At 40.8% G+C, this 20,979-nt stretch overlaps 1 protein-coding gene across 1 annotated transcript; it reads right to left on the bottom strand.

The window, feature by feature from the left end:
* Nucleotides 1-1,778: 1,778 nt before the first annotated feature.
* Nucleotides 1,779-4,570, bottom strand: LOC126620643 (probable cysteine protease RD21B). The gene is made up of 5 exons (XM_050288856.1): nucleotides 3,974-4,570; nucleotides 3,135-3,370; nucleotides 2,907-3,047; nucleotides 2,253-2,711; nucleotides 1,779-2,162 (listed from the first exon to the last, which is right to left on the bottom strand). Exons 1-5 carry the CDS (start codon nucleotides 4,473-4,475, stop codon nucleotides 2,079-2,081), a joined length of 1,422 nt encoding a protein of 473 aa, XP_050144813.1. The 5' UTR covers nucleotides 4,476-4,570; the 3' UTR covers nucleotides 1,779-2,078.
* Nucleotides 4,571-20,979: the final 16,409 nt, after the last annotated feature.

Below are 20,979 nucleotides of genomic sequence, written 5' to 3'. Positions count from 1 at the left end.
ATATAGTTTTGGCAAGCAACATGTTGAGAGAGTGTGAGTTCGAAGGTTCTTTCATTGTGCAAGGAAGAACTTTATCAGAAGAAGAAGGTTCTGGGCTGTTTTATCCTGGGGAGGACGTGGTGTTTGTGAACTGCTTGCACACTTTGGGCAGAGCTGCGAAATGTCTTAAAGAGAGCGACTTAGTCCGCGACTCATCCCAAGAATTATTCACCACTCAAAGCTTCTACATTTTTCAGGTAATTTCGTTCATTTCTATTTCAGTTTACAACATTAGTAGGTACTTCTTTGTCCAATATTGAAAGAAGTCCTAAATTCGAATCTCCGACTATGCACTGTAGCTAGTTGGTAATTATATGTATGAGCGTTGGCCATAAACCAAATACCTTTTGAAATCTTTGTAGGTTAATTGTTAATTACAAAAAAGTGGATGAAATGCTTTTATATCAGGGGTTTTCAAGCTTCAACCTTGTAACATCCCACATCGCCTAGGAGAGTGTATCATGTAAGCTTTATATGTATATTCCCATCTCTACCTAGCAGGAGGCCTTTTAAGAGCTCACTGGCTTCGGATTTCATCGGAACTCCAAAGTTAAGCGAGTTTGTGCGAGAGCATTCCCAGGATGGGTGACCCACTGGGAAGTTCTCCTGTGAATTCCTAAAAACAAAACCGTAAGGGCGTGGTTTGGGCCTAAGGCGAACAATATCACAATATCATGCTACGGCTACCTATCACGAGGTCTTTTAGGAGCTCACTGGCTTCGGGTTCTATCGGAACTCCGAAGTTAAGCAAGTTTGCGCGAGAATAATCTCATAATGGGTGACGTACTAGGAAGTTCTCGTGTGAGTTTTCATAAACAAAATTGTGAGGGCGTGGTCAGGACCCAAAGCGGACAATATCGTGCAGGTGGAGTTGAACCTGGGATGTGGTGGGGATTGTGAATTCCTAAAAACAAAACCGTAAGGGCGTGATTTGGGCCTAAGGCGAACAATATCACAATATCATGCTACGGCTACCTATCACGAGGTCTTTTAGGAGCTCATTGGCTTCGGGTTCTATCGGAACTCCGAAGTTAAGCAAGTTTGTGCGAGAATAATCTCATAATGGGTGACGTACTAGGAAGTTCTCGTGTGAGTTTTCAGAAACAAAATTGTGAGGGCGTGGTCAGGACCCAAAGCGGACAATATCGTGCAGGTGGAGTTGAACCTGGGATGTGGTGGGAATTGTGAGGGCGTGGTCGGGACCCAAAGGTGACAACATCGTGCTAAGTGAAGTTGAACCTGAGATGTGGTGGAGCCCGGGATGTGACAAACCTTGTCCTCCCATTCAAAATCCCTACGATTTCAGCCCACCAAAAAGCCATACTTAAGGCTATTGCTTTTTCTCAACAAAAACTGCTTCAATTTATGATTATATATTTAAAAAGTTTTTGATAAAAATAAAATATACTCTGTATTTTAAAAATAAAGACCTCTAAATTAATAGCAGTCTAAAGGTTGCTTTTAAAAATTACTTTAATAAAAAGCGGAGTTGCGCTTTTAAAAATATTTTTAATTCCTGTAATAAGCTCATTAATTTTAAACAATGACATTATTTATCATTCCAGACAATGCTTTTTACAGTGCTTTTCATCCTCACAATACTTTTAAATACTTTTAAATATAGAAACACTCAACTGCTTTATTTTGCAGCTGATTATTTTTAAAGCACGGTAGAAGCAATTTATTAAAAAAACACAACAATCCCAAACTAGTGAACCATATGGATAACAATCCCAAACTAGTGAACCATATGGATTATAGAGAGCAGCAACAAGCAACAAGCAACAAGAAACAAGCAACCGACTCGTTCTGAGATTAAATAAGAGCTTAGTTTCCCATCTGTTTTGACTTGGTTCCATAATTTATATACAACAATCATCCAAAGTACTGAAAAAAAGAATTGAATTCCAAGTAAAAATATATATAAATCTATTACAATGAACACGAAACCATTTCTTCCTTGCGATAAACGCATATTTTCTTGGGAGCAAACTCAGTTCACTTTCTTCCTTGAACACCCAATTTGACTGTTTGGATCCTCAAGCACTTGGGAAGCGGAAACGCCGGCTGCTTCTAGCAGGAGTTCGCCTTAGCGCTTTCACACTCAATGGATTGTCCTTGCTCTGTTTCAATGAACACATTGTCAGCCAAGATGAAAAGGATCAACGTAGAAAAATTAAAGTGGAAAGAGAGATGGGAGTATGATTCATTACCAATCGGCAAGTTCCCGCATCAAGGTCGCATACGGGGTACTCGTGAGGACAGCAGCTGTAATGGTCATCACAGCAGGTTGCAGACTCTAGAGGGCAGCATCCCCATCCAAAGCAGTAGTTGCCATACTCATAGGCGCAGCAGCATGTAGTTCCCAAGGGGCATGAGTAGTACTCATCGCATACGGTAGGGGGCTTCACAGGAGGAGGAGATGGTGGTGATGGGAGAGGTCTTGGGGGGTTCTGACCCTTTTTAGTAGGGTATGAGGCCTCAATGGCAATACCACATTTGCCGGTATTGGTGCTAGCCACATTACGTTCCAACCTGATGTAACCAGCCTCGCCCCAATTGGGACCCCATGAGTTCCTCACGATCCAGTAGTCTACACCATTTTCGGTGCCATAACCAACAGCAACCACACCGTGATCTAGATCTGTTCCACAACGTCCAGTGAAGACACCCTGAATGGACAGATAATTTCAACGTTGTCAGACTATAAATTAGGACGAACATGATTCTGAAATCGAATGATTAATATTCACAGCTCAACAACAGAGCATGCCCAACCATCTAGCAAGAGAACTCTATCAATTTCCCACCCATGCATACAGTTACAAATACAATGTAGATGATTTGGAATAAGATAGAAGCATTACTGATTGGTAGAGTTGGAATTCCCTGCCACCAGCTTCAATGGCAACACTAACTGGTTGGTGTGCCACAGCCTTCTTCAACGACTTCTCATCATTTTCTGGAATATCTTCATACCCATCAATGGACACAACCCGAGCATTTTTCTGCAAAAGAGAAAAAGAAACATTATCACAACAATAAAAAATGTCCCACATAAACGATAGCCAGTAGAGGTTGAACTGGATGCATACCCTGTTAGGATCACATGAACCATCTCGAGCATGGTAAGGGTAATCTGCTTCAGTATCAATACCGCCATTGTTGATGATAAACTGGAAGGCATAGTCCATAAGACCTCCATTGCATCCTTGGTTGTATGATCTGTCACAATCCACTAGTTCTTGCTCTGATAAAGAGATCAACTCACCGGTCACAATCTTGTTTATGCCTTCCACTGCGCCAACCGTTGAGAACGCCCAGCAACTCCCTTCAATCCGAAACACATAAAATTATTAGTAAGAAACAAAATGCTGCAGCAGCAGCAGCATATTTTATAGCTGTGGATTGAACAAGATGTCTGAGGCAGATATCTAAACGAAAAATTGACCGATCATTTAACTCTCTAATAGTATATGTATGCAGGGCATGACAAAATTCATGTTAAACACATTTTCTAGCCGCAGATTAAACAAGGATGGCGGAGACAGATATCTAAACGAAAAACTAACTCTCGGATAATACATTCGCAATGCGTGACAAATAATTCAGATATCAACACTCAACATGCTACAATCACTTATATAACAAAACCATCTTTTGGAGAAAGCACTTTCCAACTTTTTCTTCCAGAAAAACAAACATAAACCAGCCTCACACATCTCATAAATCCAGAAGAAAATAAATAAATTAAGGATCTTTGGCCAACATATTGATATTTTCCAGGAAAACAATGTTGATATTTTCCGGGAAAACAATGTTGATATTTCCCGGAAAACAAAATACCTCCAAAGAAACAGCGCCAACAAAAAAAAAAAAAAAAAACGAATAAATGCACAACATAAAAACAACAAAACGAAAATCAAAAGCTCACCGCATTGGTCCTGATCCTTCACGGCAGGAACAGCGCCCTCGGCTCTCCAATCGACCGACTCCGGCAACTTATCGCCGGCTCGGAACCCGTACCGGTCGCTCTTCCTCGACCCAGAAAGCCGGGACCGCCGGTCCACCTTGGCACCCAAGTAAACAGACCGGTACTCCTCGTTGGTCAGATCGGCGAACCGGTTCAGACCCACCTTGTAAGTCCGGCTCTGGTTATTGTGCTCGTCAATGAACCTGAGATTATCCTTAAAAATCTCGAACCTCCGCTCCTTCTCCCCCAAAGCGTTGTAGTTTTTGGCGTGCTTGACGAGCCAGGACTCGTAGAGGGCCTTGACCTCCGTCTCGGTTCGGTCCGACGAGGCGGGCATGCCATGCTTCTCGTTGTAGTCGACGATGGACATGTCCATGGCGGCGGCAAGGGGGAGGAGGAGGAGAAGGAGCATGCAGGGCAATGAGGCCATGGCCCCAGAAGATCTTGAGGATTGTCGTTTCATTGTTGACGAAAGTTCCGAGAGAGAATGTGATGGGTTGAATTGGAGTTGGTGGGTATTATATAGGACAAAAGAGGGAAGGGGGGATTTTGATATATGCTGGATGAAAGCGAATTCAATTTGGTAAAGAATACCGGAATTGCGTTGAAATAGGAATATTAGAGAGTCCTGCTGTGTCACGATCGGTTGGGGACCTGGTGGTCACCACCTCTATAAATTTTTATTTATTTTTATTCTAATAGGATGATATATTTACATTGAGGTGTCAGAAATAAATTGGTATGTTCACGGTCGCAAATTTTAAAAACTCACTTATCAAGCGGTGAAATATATTACTGGATCATATATTAAGTGAGTATATTTAAAAAAAATTTGTGCGTGGATATATTTAATTCTTAAAAGAAAATTTTATTTATAAGCATTTTTTTGTTAAAGATACTTGTTTTTAATGTGTGAATTTTTATTGAAATTCAATTACTTTTGAAAAAAACATTTGACAAATGTATTTTCAAAAAACGCTTCCAAGAGCCAAAAACACTATAAATTTATCTGCCAAACACAATTACTAGTGTTTTGACGGTCAAAAAGCACTTTTTAACCCTTGCACAAGCACCCAAACATGCACCGCTCAAGCGCCTAAGAGCAATTCCACCTATGGAGCCCTTCTTCCTGGCAACTCACTATTCAATCCACCCTATTAAACAGTAACTGCCTTAAATGAATAGTAACTACCATTAATGAACAGTAATTGCCATTTACATCTCCACCCTTGGAACTCTCCCCCCTGTCAATAAGCAATCAAAATAATAGTTTTTTTTGTTTGTTTAAATAATAAAAAACCCCCTCTCTCTCTCTCTGACACAAAAAAATAAAAAATTGCAAAGCCCTCGGGCCACAGGCCCGTCGACTCCCCACCCCCCCCTTCGCTCGGGCTCCCACCCTCACTCGGGCCCTTCCCCGCTGGAGCTGCTCCCACCGGCCCTCAGGCCCTTTCTCCTCCCCTGTCGCCCGAGCAACCAGCATCCGCTGGAGTTGCTCTAAGCGATCTTGATTCTTGGACGTTTCAAGTGAAGTGTGCATTTAATCAACAGTTATAAATGATCCTTTTTAACATTTTTGAGTCTGACCCTTGTCTTATCTAATCATTGTTATTAGGTGATGTAAAGAAAAATAGTACTTGCACTTTACATTGATGAGCTCATTCTCCTATTTATAAATAACGTATTTTAATTGTATAAATTTTATAATAAGAATCGATAATTTCTTGGTGTTGTTTGTAGGGTGGCCGTTAGGAATTTTAAATAATTTGCATTTTGTGCTAATTACCTCCAAATCAAGAAATTGATCACTAGAGCATATATACCCATCTGACATCCTTGTAATTGGTCTGTAATTAGTTGTTTGTGGTAATGAAACTCTATCACTTCTATAAAAAAAATGATACGTTGTCAAAATTGTGAATGGTTTCAACTTGAGAAACCCTTATTTGGTCAGTCGTAGTGCATTAGTAAGCAAAGCATTTATTTGATACACGCTACATTTTTTGCATTTTCATTCTCGGTAAGTAAACATATCATTAGAAAGCATTAGAATGTATGTTCGTTTTTCTGAGCAATTGAGATCAAGGTTTTATAAATCTATAGAATACCTAATCAAAATTTCATTATCTAAGCGGCCTTTCAAAAGTAATTTTTGACGACGCACGTTTGAAGATAATTGACAAGTTTTTGTTTTTCAAACTAAGTTGAAATTAACCTAAGGGGTTGGTCTAGTAGAAAGTAATCAAAGGTTTGGGACCCTAACTTGAGTTTGAACTCCCACATATACATTTATTGGAACTACCAGCTCTGTTTTGATGTACTGTTTGATACGATGATAAAAAATACGTTGCTGCATCATGTGATATGACGACCAAAATACTTACTCCCACAGATGCATTCGAAGATATGTGGTATGATACTTCCTATATTAAAAAAGAAGTGAGGTTGAAATTGCTCAATTATTTGAAGTTGATGTTTTTCTTTGTACTCAACACAGTCGGTAGACAAAACGTCTCCAAATTCCCACATGCTTCAAACAATGAGCCAGCTAAGTTTCACGAGAAACAAACAACACCAATTCCAAAAAACAAAGCCAAATTGCAATGACAATTAGTACTGATTTGATACTGAGATGCTTTTACAAAAGTGGGTATAAAAAAAAGCTGAGCTTAAAAAAGTGTTTGGTAAACACTTAAAAATAGTTTATTTTCACAGTTTTTGGTGAAAAAAAACTGAAAACGTGAAGTAGCAAAAATGAGTTTTGAAAAAAAAACTGAAAACGTGAAGCAGCATAAATGTTGGATTATATGTTGAACGTTGGATTATGATTTCTAGTTAAACGTTGGATTATGATTTCTAGTTAAATGTTAGATTATTATTTCTTGTTAAACGTTGGATTATATATTTAAGATAAAATTTATAAATATTTTTCTTTTAGAAATAAAGTATATTTAGTAATTCACCTTTATTTGTTAAGAAAATTAAATTAATGACACATCTAATATTATACAATTTTTGGTTATTTCACACATTACATAAAAGTTTACCAAACACTATAATACTTTTTTTCTTTTTCCAAAAGCACTTTTACAAAAAAGTTTACCAAACACTCTGTTGCTTTATTTCACAGCATAGCTTTTTAGGCCCAAAATAATAGTTTGGGCCGAGTATAGAATCATTCTCGGCCCGGAAGGCCTTGCGACAAGGGTGCTATGAATCGTTCAGTACGTGGGCCTCCAAACCTAGGTCGGCTAGGTCATGACGTAAGACAAGTCGAGTCCTGGTGCAATAAGAAGTTTCGGTAGGATTAATAACCCGAAAGCGAATCCGGATCAATAAAGGACTAGGTTCACAGTCATAATGAAAGTAGGATTGGTCGAGTCAGTGTTTGACCATGAGAAGAAGTCCTAGTCCGAATAGGGTTTTAACTCGACCTTGGGGGATCCGTTGCTATAAATAGAAGAGGCTGTGCATCATTTAAACCCTCTCCAATTCAACACACAACTGCCCGGCGCAAACTCTCTCAACAACTTGAGATTTTTATTTTCTCTTTTCGCTGACACATCTTCCGTTGGCATCAACAGCACTGTGAAAGCAACCGGTGACACCTTAAGTCGGCATAGATAGCTCTGTCGCCGTAGAATCGGCCGATCTCGCAGTATCTTCCTTTGGCATCAACAGCACTGCGGCGAGGACGGTTGGTTACCTATCCAAGTCTCGGTCGAGAAGGATTTCTGAATCCTTATTGATTGAGGTCATCTCATTAGCCTTCCCGGCGAAGTGAGGTGTTACAATTTAATAAGCTCGGCGCATTGCATGCTGAGTTGTTTTATGATTGGATACTCTCAAGTGGGATTCAGAGTTCGGCATTCAGACGGCCGAACCACGTTCACTATTAAGACTTATATTCGCTTTGAGTATTTGTGCCCTTACACTTTGGTGTCAATTCGGCGTGAGTTTACTCTGACGAATAACATCACGGTGACCGAATCCGACGACGGCGATTCGTGAACTTCGTAAGAATAGTAACCTTGTCTTCAGGTTCGAGAACCCAAGAGGCCGAGACGTGTTCCTTCCTCGGTCGCAATCGCAAGACGCAGAAGTCAGCCGCGCGCCCAACGCAACATCAACAAATTTACTCCTCGGCCGAGCTCGGCCGACGAGTTGGCACGCCCCGCATTCACCGAAGGACGTAGTTATCTTATAGATTACTCGGCCTGCGCGCCACGTAGGCTTGGTAGTTTTAGGGTCAACAATAGCATAAATAGTTTTTTTTTTCAAAGCACAACAATACCAAACCAGTCCTTAAACAACTCTATTTGCCTAGCTATATCAAGAACAGATAAAGTGATACTTATGGTACAAGCAACTCTAGTTGATTGTTGCCACAACACATTATATGACGACTCTGTGATAGTTTGAGAGTTTAGGCAGCAAGCTTTCACGATGGCAAATTAGGCAGAATTTAGATACTTGTGGATTTGTTAACAAGTAAGAAAAATTTGCAACACATGGTTGATGTAGGAAACATGGGAATGAAAGACGTTGGCAAATTGAAAAGGAAGCAAAAGAAAATATTGGTCACGTACACAGATTGTATAATGCCCATGATCGTAATAAGTTGAAGATTTGACAACTCAAATTTATGATGAAATTATCTTTTTGTGATTAATGCGAAATTGAATTTGAGAGAGTTTTTTTTTTATAAGCATGAAGGAGGATTTGCAATTGAAATCTCCTCTTTTTTTTTTTTGTCAAAAGTAATTTTTATTACAAAATAAAAAACTTTACAAACTGACAAGGCCCAAAGCTAAACATATTAACATAAAAAACTCGGGTCACAGCAGAACAACACACTACAAGAGCTAAGACACAATTAGGCCCAAACCGTAAAAGAAGAACACGGAGCCTAGAAACTTCTACCGTCTCTTTCGTCGCCAGAGATCGTTCCAAGGCATCCAATTCCTCTTTCACAGCCAAGCAATACCTCACCAAATGCCACACCCAACTCCAATTTGCTTCCCAAGGATAACCGGAAACCAAACGGTAGAAGCCAATTATTGAGATGAAGTCTGTGGAGATCCATGAACGACACTGCCGATAAAGGTAAATAACAAGGAGAAAGTGGTGGTGTTGGAAACACCCGAGCCGGTGAAACCACCGGAGTTCTACACACAATTTCAATAGGTTGTATAGCTGAAAATCGAAATATGGAGGAACATAGAGGATATATACTGTCTGGGAAGGAGAAATAGGACATATCAATATAACTACTAAGGTGAAAAAAATAGTAGAAGTAATAAAAAAAGACAAGACGGAAATGGAGGGGAGGACAGCGACCGACCCTGGCCAAAGCTAGGGTCGACGCCACTGGTTTTGCTCAAATTTGGAGGCCTCACCCGAACGGGTGAGAAAAACTCATAGATAGAGAGAACTCTCACTAGAGAGGGAAAGCTGGTAAGTTTGTTGTTTAGGTCTTGATGCAACTATTGTTTTTCAATTGAAATCTCTTCAACCATTGAAAAAAGAGATTTGTCACTAAACTCAAAAATAGTTCACTAAAAATGGCCTTTAGGAATAGTGAAACTCTGTTGCGTTCCCTATATAATAAAGGAAAACTAATGAAAAGAGCTTGAAAATTTTGAGTTTTAATGATAAGGACAAAATAAAGGATAAAGTGAATAGTACCAGGATTGACTTTTTAGTGTAAAAATGTGGTTTTTTGTTAAAGTGAACAGTACCAGGTGCTTTTCATTAAAGTTCCCATATAATAACGATCTAATGGGAGGTGGTGCATGCATATATCTAAAAAAAAGCGTCAGTTTTTCTCCGTTGCCAATAACAACCCAGTACCTCGGTTTATAGTAATATACGATGCTTATTTGGTATTATCTGTTTGACTTTCATGGGTTTTTTGTTGACTTCCATTGGTAAAAACATCTATTGCAAGTACTTCTGTAAATTCTGATGCCTGTCTCTCTTTAAGGCATTTGGTTTACATTAAAAACTTATGCAATAGCAATCTGCCACTTCAGTTTTTATATAGGATAGAAGCTATAAATATCAAAATTAATTGACTATTGAAAATTGTTTCATTTTGATACATATTCGATGTCAAGATTGATTGCATATTTAAGTCACCCTACGTAATGAATTGGAGTTTTCTACGCATTTATTTGCCAATTTTTTAATACTATGTATAATTTATAGATATGAAAAATTGAAGGCTAGGATGGACAACGACTATAGAAAACAAGAAAGATTGTAAAAGAAGGAACATGGGCAGATCAGTTTAGGACTGTTGTGCTTTTAAAAAAAATATTTTTGTGCTTTAAGAATAATCAATTATTGTTGCAGTCCTATTAGATTAGAAATGTGATTGTGTAAATCTTAACATATCTAGGATATCCTTATGGGATTCTACAATATCTCTTAGACTAGATATTATTCTATTAGAGTTGTAATCATATTAGGGTAAGGAATTAACCTTCCCTACTACTATCAATAAAGACACAATGGGTGGAATAGAACACCTCACAATTACACATCTCTCTCTCTTTCTCTCTACTGTGCCGTACCCTCTCTTTCCCTCTCTTTATCCTTATTATAGTTCAGTAACTTAGCCCTACAATATGTTATCAGCGTACTCTTGACGTTGCGCTAAAGAGAGTTTATTATTTAATCAGGGGAGTATTACGTTTTAATTATTATCTTTATGATTAATTAATTATTTTATTGAATTGATCTACATGCTATTGATTCAATTTAATTTTTGTTTTTTGTTGAATGTGATACAACGCATTGGAGATGCAATTCCGGCTTTTCGAGAAGAATCTTCTACAAATTCAAAGGCTCAATTGTTTTCTGTTAATCAGGTTCTTTTAAAATAAATTAAGATATTTGAAACAACCATAAGGTATGAAAACATTCCTCATGATGTATGAACCCCCTATATTTATATTTTCCTTTCAATTATATATATTGCATATGTGTTCATATATTTTGTCAATATATATATTTGTTCATGCAATACGCAATTATCCTAAGGGAAATTTGTGAGTCAAAGCATCGAAATCAATTAGAAGCAATTAGGGTTTTTCAAACCCAAGTGTCGAATTTTTTTTTTAAAAAAAAATCAACGATTTTTTTTACGTGGCTGAGCCGCGGTTTCGAGCCACATCGAGCCAACGACTTGTTGCACCAAGCCTGAAGCTTGGGTGGCAGCGCTTTGGGCTTTGTGCTAAAATTGGACCAGGCCTGCCCTTGGGTCCTTGATGCATGAGCTTCACGACCCATGGTTTGTTCTAAAAACCAGCAACCATTGCTGGACTTTTCCAGATTTGGCTTGCTTTTTAGAAGCCAGCGATAGCTGGGCTTGTCCTATGTCAACCAGAAGGTAGCGAAATCTGGGTTTCCTTTACGCCACTGCCCAAAGTCAGCAAGCCTAGCGTTGTTAAGCTCTGCCCCTTTCCTTGGCCTGCTGACCTGTAGTCAGGTTAGGCTGCTTTGCAGCCATGTTCCCGAGGCCCAACAGCTGCAGGGACTTGACACGTGACTTTGCACCCAGCCCAAGTGTGTTGGGTTGTGTCATTTTATGTTTTTTTTTCGACCCGAAGCCATGTATTAGCATCCCCGCTTCATAACCATACTCATATAATTTTTGGGACTTTTTTGGTTAACACTAATTAAGCTATAATTCACTTGTCACTTGGCTCACCGCCAATTGAAGCTAATAAGACCCGAATGTCATTATTTTGCTTCCACGATCGACCTTGTATGGTCGGATCTATTGAATTAATTAAAAGTGACTAGCAGTCCATTAATCTGACAAGACATCCAAAATTATTGGCCTTGTAGACCTGTAAATTTCATTACATACAAATGATGCATCACAAAGCTCCACGTGGCATATGACTCATCATAAATGGACAAGTCATCAATGACATGTGGCATAAATCAAGCAAATGAAGCTTAAAAGCATTCCTAAAATTCAACAAAGGGGAAGAAATCTCTTTAAAATCGGCAAGGGGTCCAAATTGCTCCCAAAACCGGAAAGAAAGCTAAATCATCTTCATAAAACAAGCAAGAATTGAAGATTACTCACAAAATAGGCAACAAGCCCCATAGATTTCGGCCAAGCAAGGGAAAGTGGCTGAAAACAAGACACAAAACATACCTAAATTCTCCCATGGACGAATCAAGACATAAATCAAAGTTAAATCCACCCAAAGGCATGGCTTTGGAAGTCTATAAATACAAGGTCCCAAGACAAACATAGGGGGTGGACAATTTCTACATTGAAGGGCTAAAATTCTCACAAAAGGAGAATCTCTGCCAAATCTTTGAATACTAATACGCTGCCAAAACTCTCTTCAAAGAACGCACAACCAAAGTCGAAGCATTCCCTTGAAGAATTAACAAGCATCTGTGCTGATTCCTTCAAGACTTTGTTGTAAGCTCAAAACTTGTAACGACGTTCGATTCAAGATCAAGTCACCAAGACCCTTGAATCAATGAAATTCTACATTAACACTCCCTTTGTCGCATCCCTAAACCTGAGGTGAAGACTATCCACGCATTGTTTCAAGCTCAAAACTTGAAGCAATCGTTCAATCGTTAGTCCGAGATCAAGTCATCGCAACCCTTGGATCAATAATTAACCATCTACATCAAATATGAAGACTGAATCAGAGAAAAATTGTAAACAAAGATTGTATCCCTACAAATTCATCAATACAAATCTATTTTGTCCACGTGTTCTCGTTTCATTCGTTACAAAATTTTTTGTGTTTACAAATTTGGCATGCCTAGTGGGACATCTCTGCCTCTCAACTTTGTCTTCAAATTCGTAAAAAGCACACATGGCATAAAAAAATGATCAAGTTGTTCCCGCAATTGATGCTAAGAAAAAGAACATCATTGCCGCAAATGGTGGCACTTTGGGCATCACAACCCGAAGCAAGGCAAGAGCTCTCTCTACTGTGCCTTCCACCCCTACATCAACTCTGTCGGAGGAGCAAGAGCACCCGAGGCGCGAGCCCATGATCACCTTGGCCTCGCTAAGGGTGTTAAGGGAAGAAAGCCCGAGGAGGTACTCCGAGTCGTTGACTTCCGATGCCGACTTAAGTAGTAGCTCATATCCCGTAGCCATGCAAGTCATGACTACTGGTGCGACTTCAATCGAAGACCAGCTGGCACAAATGTTCGAAGTAATCGCAAAGTTGACAAGGATTGTGAAGGAAACGGATTTGCAGATTGCTACACTCGCCAACCATCTGGAGGTGGAGCACGATGAGAAAGCTGACCCGAAGGTTGATCTACTAAAGGAGGAAACTGATGAAAAGGAGGAGCCACTGATGGACAAAATTGAGGAGAAGCTAGAGGTGGACCGAGCTGCGACACTTATAGGATCTTTCTCTATCCAACAGCTGCAAGAGATAATCATAAGCACCATCAATGCGCAGTATGAAGGGAGCTTACATGACTCCGTGCTATACTTAAAGCCCTACTCCGAGAAGATTGAAACTTGAGAATGCTAAGGGGTTATCAGCAACCTAAATTCATGCAATTCGATGGAAAGGGCAATCCTAAGCAACATATTGCCTATTTTATTGAAACCTGCAACAATGTTGGGATGGAGGGAGATTACCTCATCAAACAGTTCGTGCGCTTGTTAAAAGGTAATGCCTTTGACTGGTACATCGACCTCAAGCCTAAGTCCATCAATATCTGGGATCAGCTTGAAAGGGCCGCACCGTAAGCATGCTAGAGCTGACAAGTACGAAGTAATGGAAGAATGAACCTGTCGTTGACTACATTAATGGCGTTCATTAAGTCTGGATTGCAAAGATTGGCTTTCTGAAACCTCTGCCATTGAGATGTGTGTTCAAGGCATGCAATGAGGGTTACATTACATCCTCCAAGGCATAAAACTGAGAACATTTGAAGAACTGGCAACTCGATCCCATGATATGGAGCTGAGTATTGACAATCATAGGAAAAATGAGTTGATCACTGACTTAAAAAAGGATAAGGTGTTCGCCTCAAAGGTAGACAAGACTGGAAAAGAGCACGCCAAGAAAGCTTTTGCCGTCCATACTACCCCCTATTAAGACCTTGAGGGAACTAGAGCAGAAGATGTACCCTTTTCCTGACTCTAATGTGGCTGCAACGCTAGACAACTTGCTGGAAAATAAGGTGATTGAGTTACATGAATGCAAGCGCCCCGAAGAGATGAATCGTGTTAACGATCCTAGGTACTGCAAATACCATCGTATCGTAAGTCATTATGTCAGTAAGTGCTTCGTCCTCAAGGAGCTCATCATGAAGTTATCACAACATGGGCAGATCAAGCTTGACCTTGAAGACACGGCCATAACATATACTACTACGATTATGTTTGGATCTTTCGATTTGGTGCCTCTCAAGAGACACCTGACCACTCCCGTCCATGCTCAAGCTACACGGCACCTTCTGCACAACCATCGTTGGGGGTAAGCGACAAAAATGCACCTACCAACGATAAAGAAGGGTAGACACTGGTGACCTACAAAAAGACAAGGAAGCCAAGACCATAAGCCACACACCCAAAGGTGGAACAAGGGAGAAAACACCGTCACTGTGACAAAAGGAAGCCCAATAGGAGCGTAAGAGCTGTTAAGCTAACGTATGTAGGAGAACCCATGGAGCAAGAGTCGCACATTCTCATCTTCTTGCAGAAGTACCTCCCAAATGACTTCTTCCAACAGTGCAATACTGCTGCCTATCACATGGTTAAATTGGAGATACAAGAGCCCTAAAAAGGCAAAGCTGTTGCCATCGAGGAAAAGAAGACCCTCACACCCAAAGAAAGCCTGTCGGCACACTTTAGCATCGAGGAAGCACTATGATTGCCCAAGGAGATGCGAAAAGCACTAGTAGTGGTCTTGGCGAGTCCCGAGGACCAAGAAGTGCAAGAAAGCAAGGATGAAGGCTTGAAACTTTGGCCACATGAGTATGCCACGTGCTGTGCTACCTATGACGCAATCAACTTTACTAACGAAGACGTGTTGCTGGGATCAAAGCCTTATAACCATCATCTATTCGTCTCTAGGTACGTAAGGGAACACAAAGTCAACTACATGTTTGTGGATGGTGGATCGGCCATAAACATCATGCCAAAGTCAACAATGACCATAATCGGCATCAAGGTGGATGAACTATCCCGAAGCAGCCTCCTAATCCAAGGCGACACCAAGCCATTCACCGAAGTCGAATCACACTTCGGGGACGCCAAGTTCTACATGGATGAAGACATGGTGCCCGAAGCTCTTCCAAAAGAGATTAAATCCACAGGCAAAGCCGGATCTAAAAAGCAAGAGTGGCAAGCCATGCCCAAGAGGCAAGAAGGGAAAGTCGTACCATCTTCAAGCAAAGACCACAATGAGCATGTTAAGCCCACAATAACAAAAGGCAGTGTGACACCCTCAAAATGACCAAACACACCTATCTTCCGATACAACCCAATGTCGAGAAGAAAGAATAGGCAATTCCCATTCAAAACTGGAACAAGCAAAGCCGACACACAGTTACACTAGGACGCTGTAAAGCTGCTCAAGACAAATGCATTTTTACCTCTGACATAGCTAGGTGACGCTAGAGTTTCAAAACCACCATAAGGTTTCATAAAACCCCTACCAAAGGGGGCGGAACCAAGCTCTTTTCCAACCAAGATGACCTAAGAACGTTTTGACCCAAACGCCTACAAACTCATGTCAAGGGCTGGGTACGATTTCGTCTCACATTCAAATCTTGGAAAGAAGGTTTCAAACACCGTTAAAGACAAAGAATGTTTCCTCACCGAGACTAAAAAAAAGTTGAGAAAGCATGGTTATGGAGTTGACAACAACAAAGCTAAACTTGGCTTCACACCAATTACTGTGAAGATTTCAAGCAAAACGAAAAATGTTAGCTCTCAACACATCAACATGAGTGTTCAACAAGATTAAGAGGAGCCTAAACCCACCCCTCGAACATTAGTCTTTGATAGGCTGAATCGTTCAAAACCTAGAATTTTAGCACTTGATCTTATTGGTGGTCAAAACTGAACTTCCGTTTTCAAGCGGCTTAACACGCCAACATCCCAAAGCTCTGTTTTCGATAGGTTGTCAAAAATTAGGAAATAAACCAACATGGCTAGCTCTCTTCCATGACGATTGACCTTGGAAAGACTTGAAGAAACTAAGTAGCCTTCTAGAAAGAAGAAGACAACGCCAAAAGAAGAAAGGCTTGACGGTCTAGCAGCAAAGGACGACATTCGAAACTCGATTCTTTCAAAGATGAACTGCTAAGCAACCATGGAAGTTAACACAAAAGGACAACTGAAGGTACAGAGACGCATCATTATCCACACTGGCCAATATTCATGCCAACAAGCTCAAAAGGACGACACTGAAGATAAGGTCTATGTATTCCATATCACAATCTAAGAAGACAAAGAAGGCGAAATCCCTGAGGAAGACGTCACTGCTGTACCACCACAGCTCGAGGATGGGGGTCAAGCCATGGTCAATGATCTCAAGTAGCTCAACTTAGGCATAAGTGAGGAACCGAAGCCTATCTTCATAAGTGCATAACTAAGTGCGGACAAGATCAAGGAATACTACCAACTGCTAATGGAGTACAAAGATGTCTTTGCTAGGACCTACAAACAAATGCCCGACCTTGACCCTATCATCGCCATGCATCGTCTTGCAGTTAAGCCTGGAATGCGACCGATAAAGCAAATTCAAGGACTCTATTAATCCGAGCTTATCCCACAAATTGAGGCCGAGATTAACAAGTTAATCGAAGTAGGCTTCATTTGAGAGGTGCAATACCCTAAATGGATCTCTAACATCATCATTGTCTTTAAGAAATTTAGACAAATACGTGTTTGCGTAGATTTCCGTGACCTCAATAATGCTTGCCCGAATGATGACTTTCCCTTGCCAATCATCGAAATCATGGTGGACGCGACCACTAGCCACGAGGCATTATCATTCATGGACGGCTCCTCTGGGTACAATAAAATCCGTATGGCTCTCGAAAATGAGGAACTAACAGCTTTCTGCACTCCAAAATGTATCTATTGCTAAAAGTTAATGCCCTTTGGCTTGAAGAACATTGGGGCTACATATCAATGTACAATGCAGAAGATCTTCAACAACATGCTATACAAAAACATAGAATGTTATGTGGACGAAAAAGAGATCCGATCACTTGAAGGATATACGAATGGTGTTCAACAAACTATGGCACTACAATTTCAAAATGAACTCATTGAAATGTGCATTTGAAGTCACTTCTGGGAAGTTCCTCGGCTTCATTCTCAAGCACCATGGCATTGAAGTTGACCAATCGAATATTAAGGTCATTCAAAGCATGCCTGAGCTAAGGAATCTACACGAGTTGAAAAGTCTACAAGGACGGCTAGCCTTCATTTTACGCTTCATCTCTAACCTTGCTAGACGTTGTCAACCCTTCAGTCGACTTATGAAGGACGTTCTATTCATATAGGATGATGCATGTCGCAATGCCTTCAAAATCATAAAAAGGTACCTGGCAAGCCCACATGTCTTAGGAGCACTCGTGCTTGGAAAGCCGGTCATCCTATACATTGCTGCACAAGAAAATTGCATTAGAGCACTCTTGGCACAAGAAAATGAAGACCAAAAGGAAAAAGCACTCTACTACCTAAGTATAACTTTCATTGGTGCCGAGCTCAACTACTCACCAATTGAGAAGATGTGCCTTTCCCTAGTCTTCATTTTCCAAAAGCTAAGACACTACATGCATGCGTACACTATCCAATTGGTTGCTAAACCTGACCCAGTCATATACGTTATGTCCAAACCTATTCTAATAGAGTGACTAGCTAAATGGACGTTGCTTCTCAATCAATATGAGATCATCTACGTCCTAGCTAAAGCTGTCAATGGACAAACACTAGCAGACTTCCTTGCCGATCATCCAATCCCAATCGATTGAAAAATCTTAGACGACTTGCCTGACAAAGAGGTGTTCTACATCGACATCTTCTTGACATGGACAATGTTCTTCGACAGATTCGCATGAATGGACGGAGCACGGGCATGAGTAGTATTGATGCCGCCACGAAGACAATTACTACCCTATTCCTTCTGACTAAGCAAGTTATGCTCCAACAACATCGCTGAGTACCAAGCACAGATCATTGGACTCCAAATGGCGATCGACATGGAAATCACAACGCTAAAAGTGTATGGCAACTCCAAGCTCATAATCAATCAACTCTTGATTGAATATGAAGTAAGGAAAAATGATCTCGTCCCATACTTTCGGCTAGCAACTGAACTGCTACAAAAGTTTGAGGTTATGACACTAAAATATGTGCCAAGAAATGAAAATCAAATGGCGAACGCACTCATTAACCTAGCCTCAAGTATGGCACTAGGAGAAGATGAAGCTGCGGACGTGCCAGTTTGCCAAAGATGGGTGATCTTGCTTGTTATCGAAATGCTACTAGATGACACAAACATTGTCTCAGTACTTCCAATCGACATTGAAGAGTGGAAAGAACCACAAATTGACAACTTGGAGCATGGAAAGCTTCCAGACGATCTTAGACACCGTTCTGAAATATGTCGACGAGCACCTCGTTTTTTCTACTACAAAGGAACGCTCTACCAACTCTCTTTTGAAGGAGTACTTTTGAGATGCCTAGGTGAGGAAGAAGCCGATCAAGCCATGGAAGAATCACACTCAGAAGTATGCGGGGCGCATCAGGTTGGACCAAAGCTACATTTTTAGCTCAAAAGAATAGGGTATTACTGGCCAAGCATGGTAAAGGATTGCCCGGAGTACACCAAAAGGTGCCAAGCCTGCCAATTCCACGCTAACTTCATACATCAACCACCTGAGCCATTATACCCTGCAATTGCTTCATGGTAATTTGATGCATAGGGATTAGACGTCATAGGACCAATCACACCAAAGTCATCTGCAGTAGAAGCTTACATCTTAGCTGCAACATATTACTTCTCTAAGTGGGCTGAAGCTATACCCCTAAGGGAAGTCAAGAAGGAAACTATCGTCCGTTTCATCAAGGAGCATATCATCCATCGATATGGTTTGCCTCGCTACATCATCACCGAAAAGGGAAAATAGTTCTCTAACCGACTCAAGGACGAGCTGGGAGAAATACAAATTCGAGCAGCACAAGTCTTCCATGTATCATGCTCCAGCCAACGGCCTTGCAGAAACATTCAACAAAACATTGTGCAGCCTCCTGAAGAAGGTAATATGCCGAACAAAGAGAGACTGACATGAAATAATAAGCGAAGCACTTTGGACATACAGGACGACACATAGGACTCTTACCCAAGCTATGCCTTATTCTCTCACATATGGTGTGGAAGCTGCTTTGCCGCTCGAAAGTCAAATCCCTTCACTAAGGATGGCTATACAAGAAGGCTTGACTAAAGAAGAAAACACAAAGCTACGACTTCAAGAGTTGGAAGCACATGACAAAAGGAGGCTCGAAGCTCAACAACACTTGGAATGCTACCAAGCATGGCTATCCAAGAGGCATTCAACAAGAAGGTCCGCCCAAAGTCTTTCCAAACTGGAGATCTTGTCTTGGCATTACGAAGGTGCATCATCATAACTCACAAGACAAAAAACAGGTTCACATCAAAGTGGGATGGATTTTACGTAATACTAGAGGTCTACACCAATGGTGCCTACTTAATCATGGTAGAAAACAGCTTAAAAATTGGCTTTATCAATGAAATTTTTTTGAAGCGTTACTACCCCTAAACCAAACAAACAATGCTCCTTGTTCGCATGAGCTTAAAAGGTGACACTCAATGCTCCTCACCTGCATGAGCCTAAACGGCACACAGCACAATGCTCATTGTTCGCACGAGTTTAAAAGGCGACACACAACACTTATTGTTCACATGAGCTTAAAAGGTGACACTTAACGCTCCTTATTTGCACGAGCTTAAAAGGTGACACTCAATGCTCGTATGTATGAGCTTAAACTACACACAACACAAAGCTCCTCACCAGCACGAGCCTAAACTGCACACGACAACAATACTCCTTGTTCGCATGAGCTTAAAAGGTGACACACAACTCTCCTTGTTCGCACAAGCTTAAAAGGCGATGCACAATGTTCCTTGTTCGCAAGAGCTTAAAAGGCGACACTCAATGCTTATCGCCTACATGAGCCTAAACTGTACACGACACAAAGCTCCTCGCCAAAACGAGCCTAAACTGTACAAGGCAACAATACTCCTTGTTTGCACGAGCTTAAAATGTGACACACAATGCTCCTTGTTCACATGAGCTTAAAAGGTAACACCCAATGCTTTTTGTTTGCATGAGCTTAAAAAGCGACACCCAATGCTCCTCGTCTGCATGAGCCTAAACTGCATAAGGCAATAATGCTCCTCGTCTACATGAGCCTAAACTGCACACTAGTTGAAAGCTATGTCCCTAAATCTCTGATGACAGTCTTCAAGCAAGCCTTCCAAAGTCTTCTCAATATGGCCCTTGATATCCATGGCCGCGTAAAGGTTGATATGATCGACAAGCTGCTTAGTGCCACTAAGGTCGACCCTTTAAGAGAGATCTCGGAGCTAGTTGGCAAAGATGTTGGATGCATAACGGGCTCTTGCATACCTTCACCTACACAGGGCAAACTTGGGCAACTTGGCGGATTTTTAATAAGTCCTGCATCGGGTGGGTCTCCAACCTCCTCGTCCATGGGTAGACTACTTCCAAATATCATTCAGTAAATGAATGAATGCCCATGTTCACCAAATCAAAAGACCAAGAAGGCCCAACCTAAAGAAGAAAAAGAAAGATCTTAGAAACAAAAGCTAAACCAATGAAAACAAAAGAAATCATAAGAAAAAATGAAATATATACATCTTTCTAAAGTGACGCATGACCATCAAATT

Source organism: Malus sylvestris, chromosome 5 (assembly GCF_916048215.2).
Source record: "Malus sylvestris chromosome 5, drMalSylv7.2, whole genome shotgun sequence".
NCBI lineage: Eukaryota > Viridiplantae > Streptophyta > Magnoliopsida > Rosales > Rosaceae > Malus > Malus sylvestris.
This window is presented reverse-complemented; position numbering and strand designations above follow the sequence as displayed.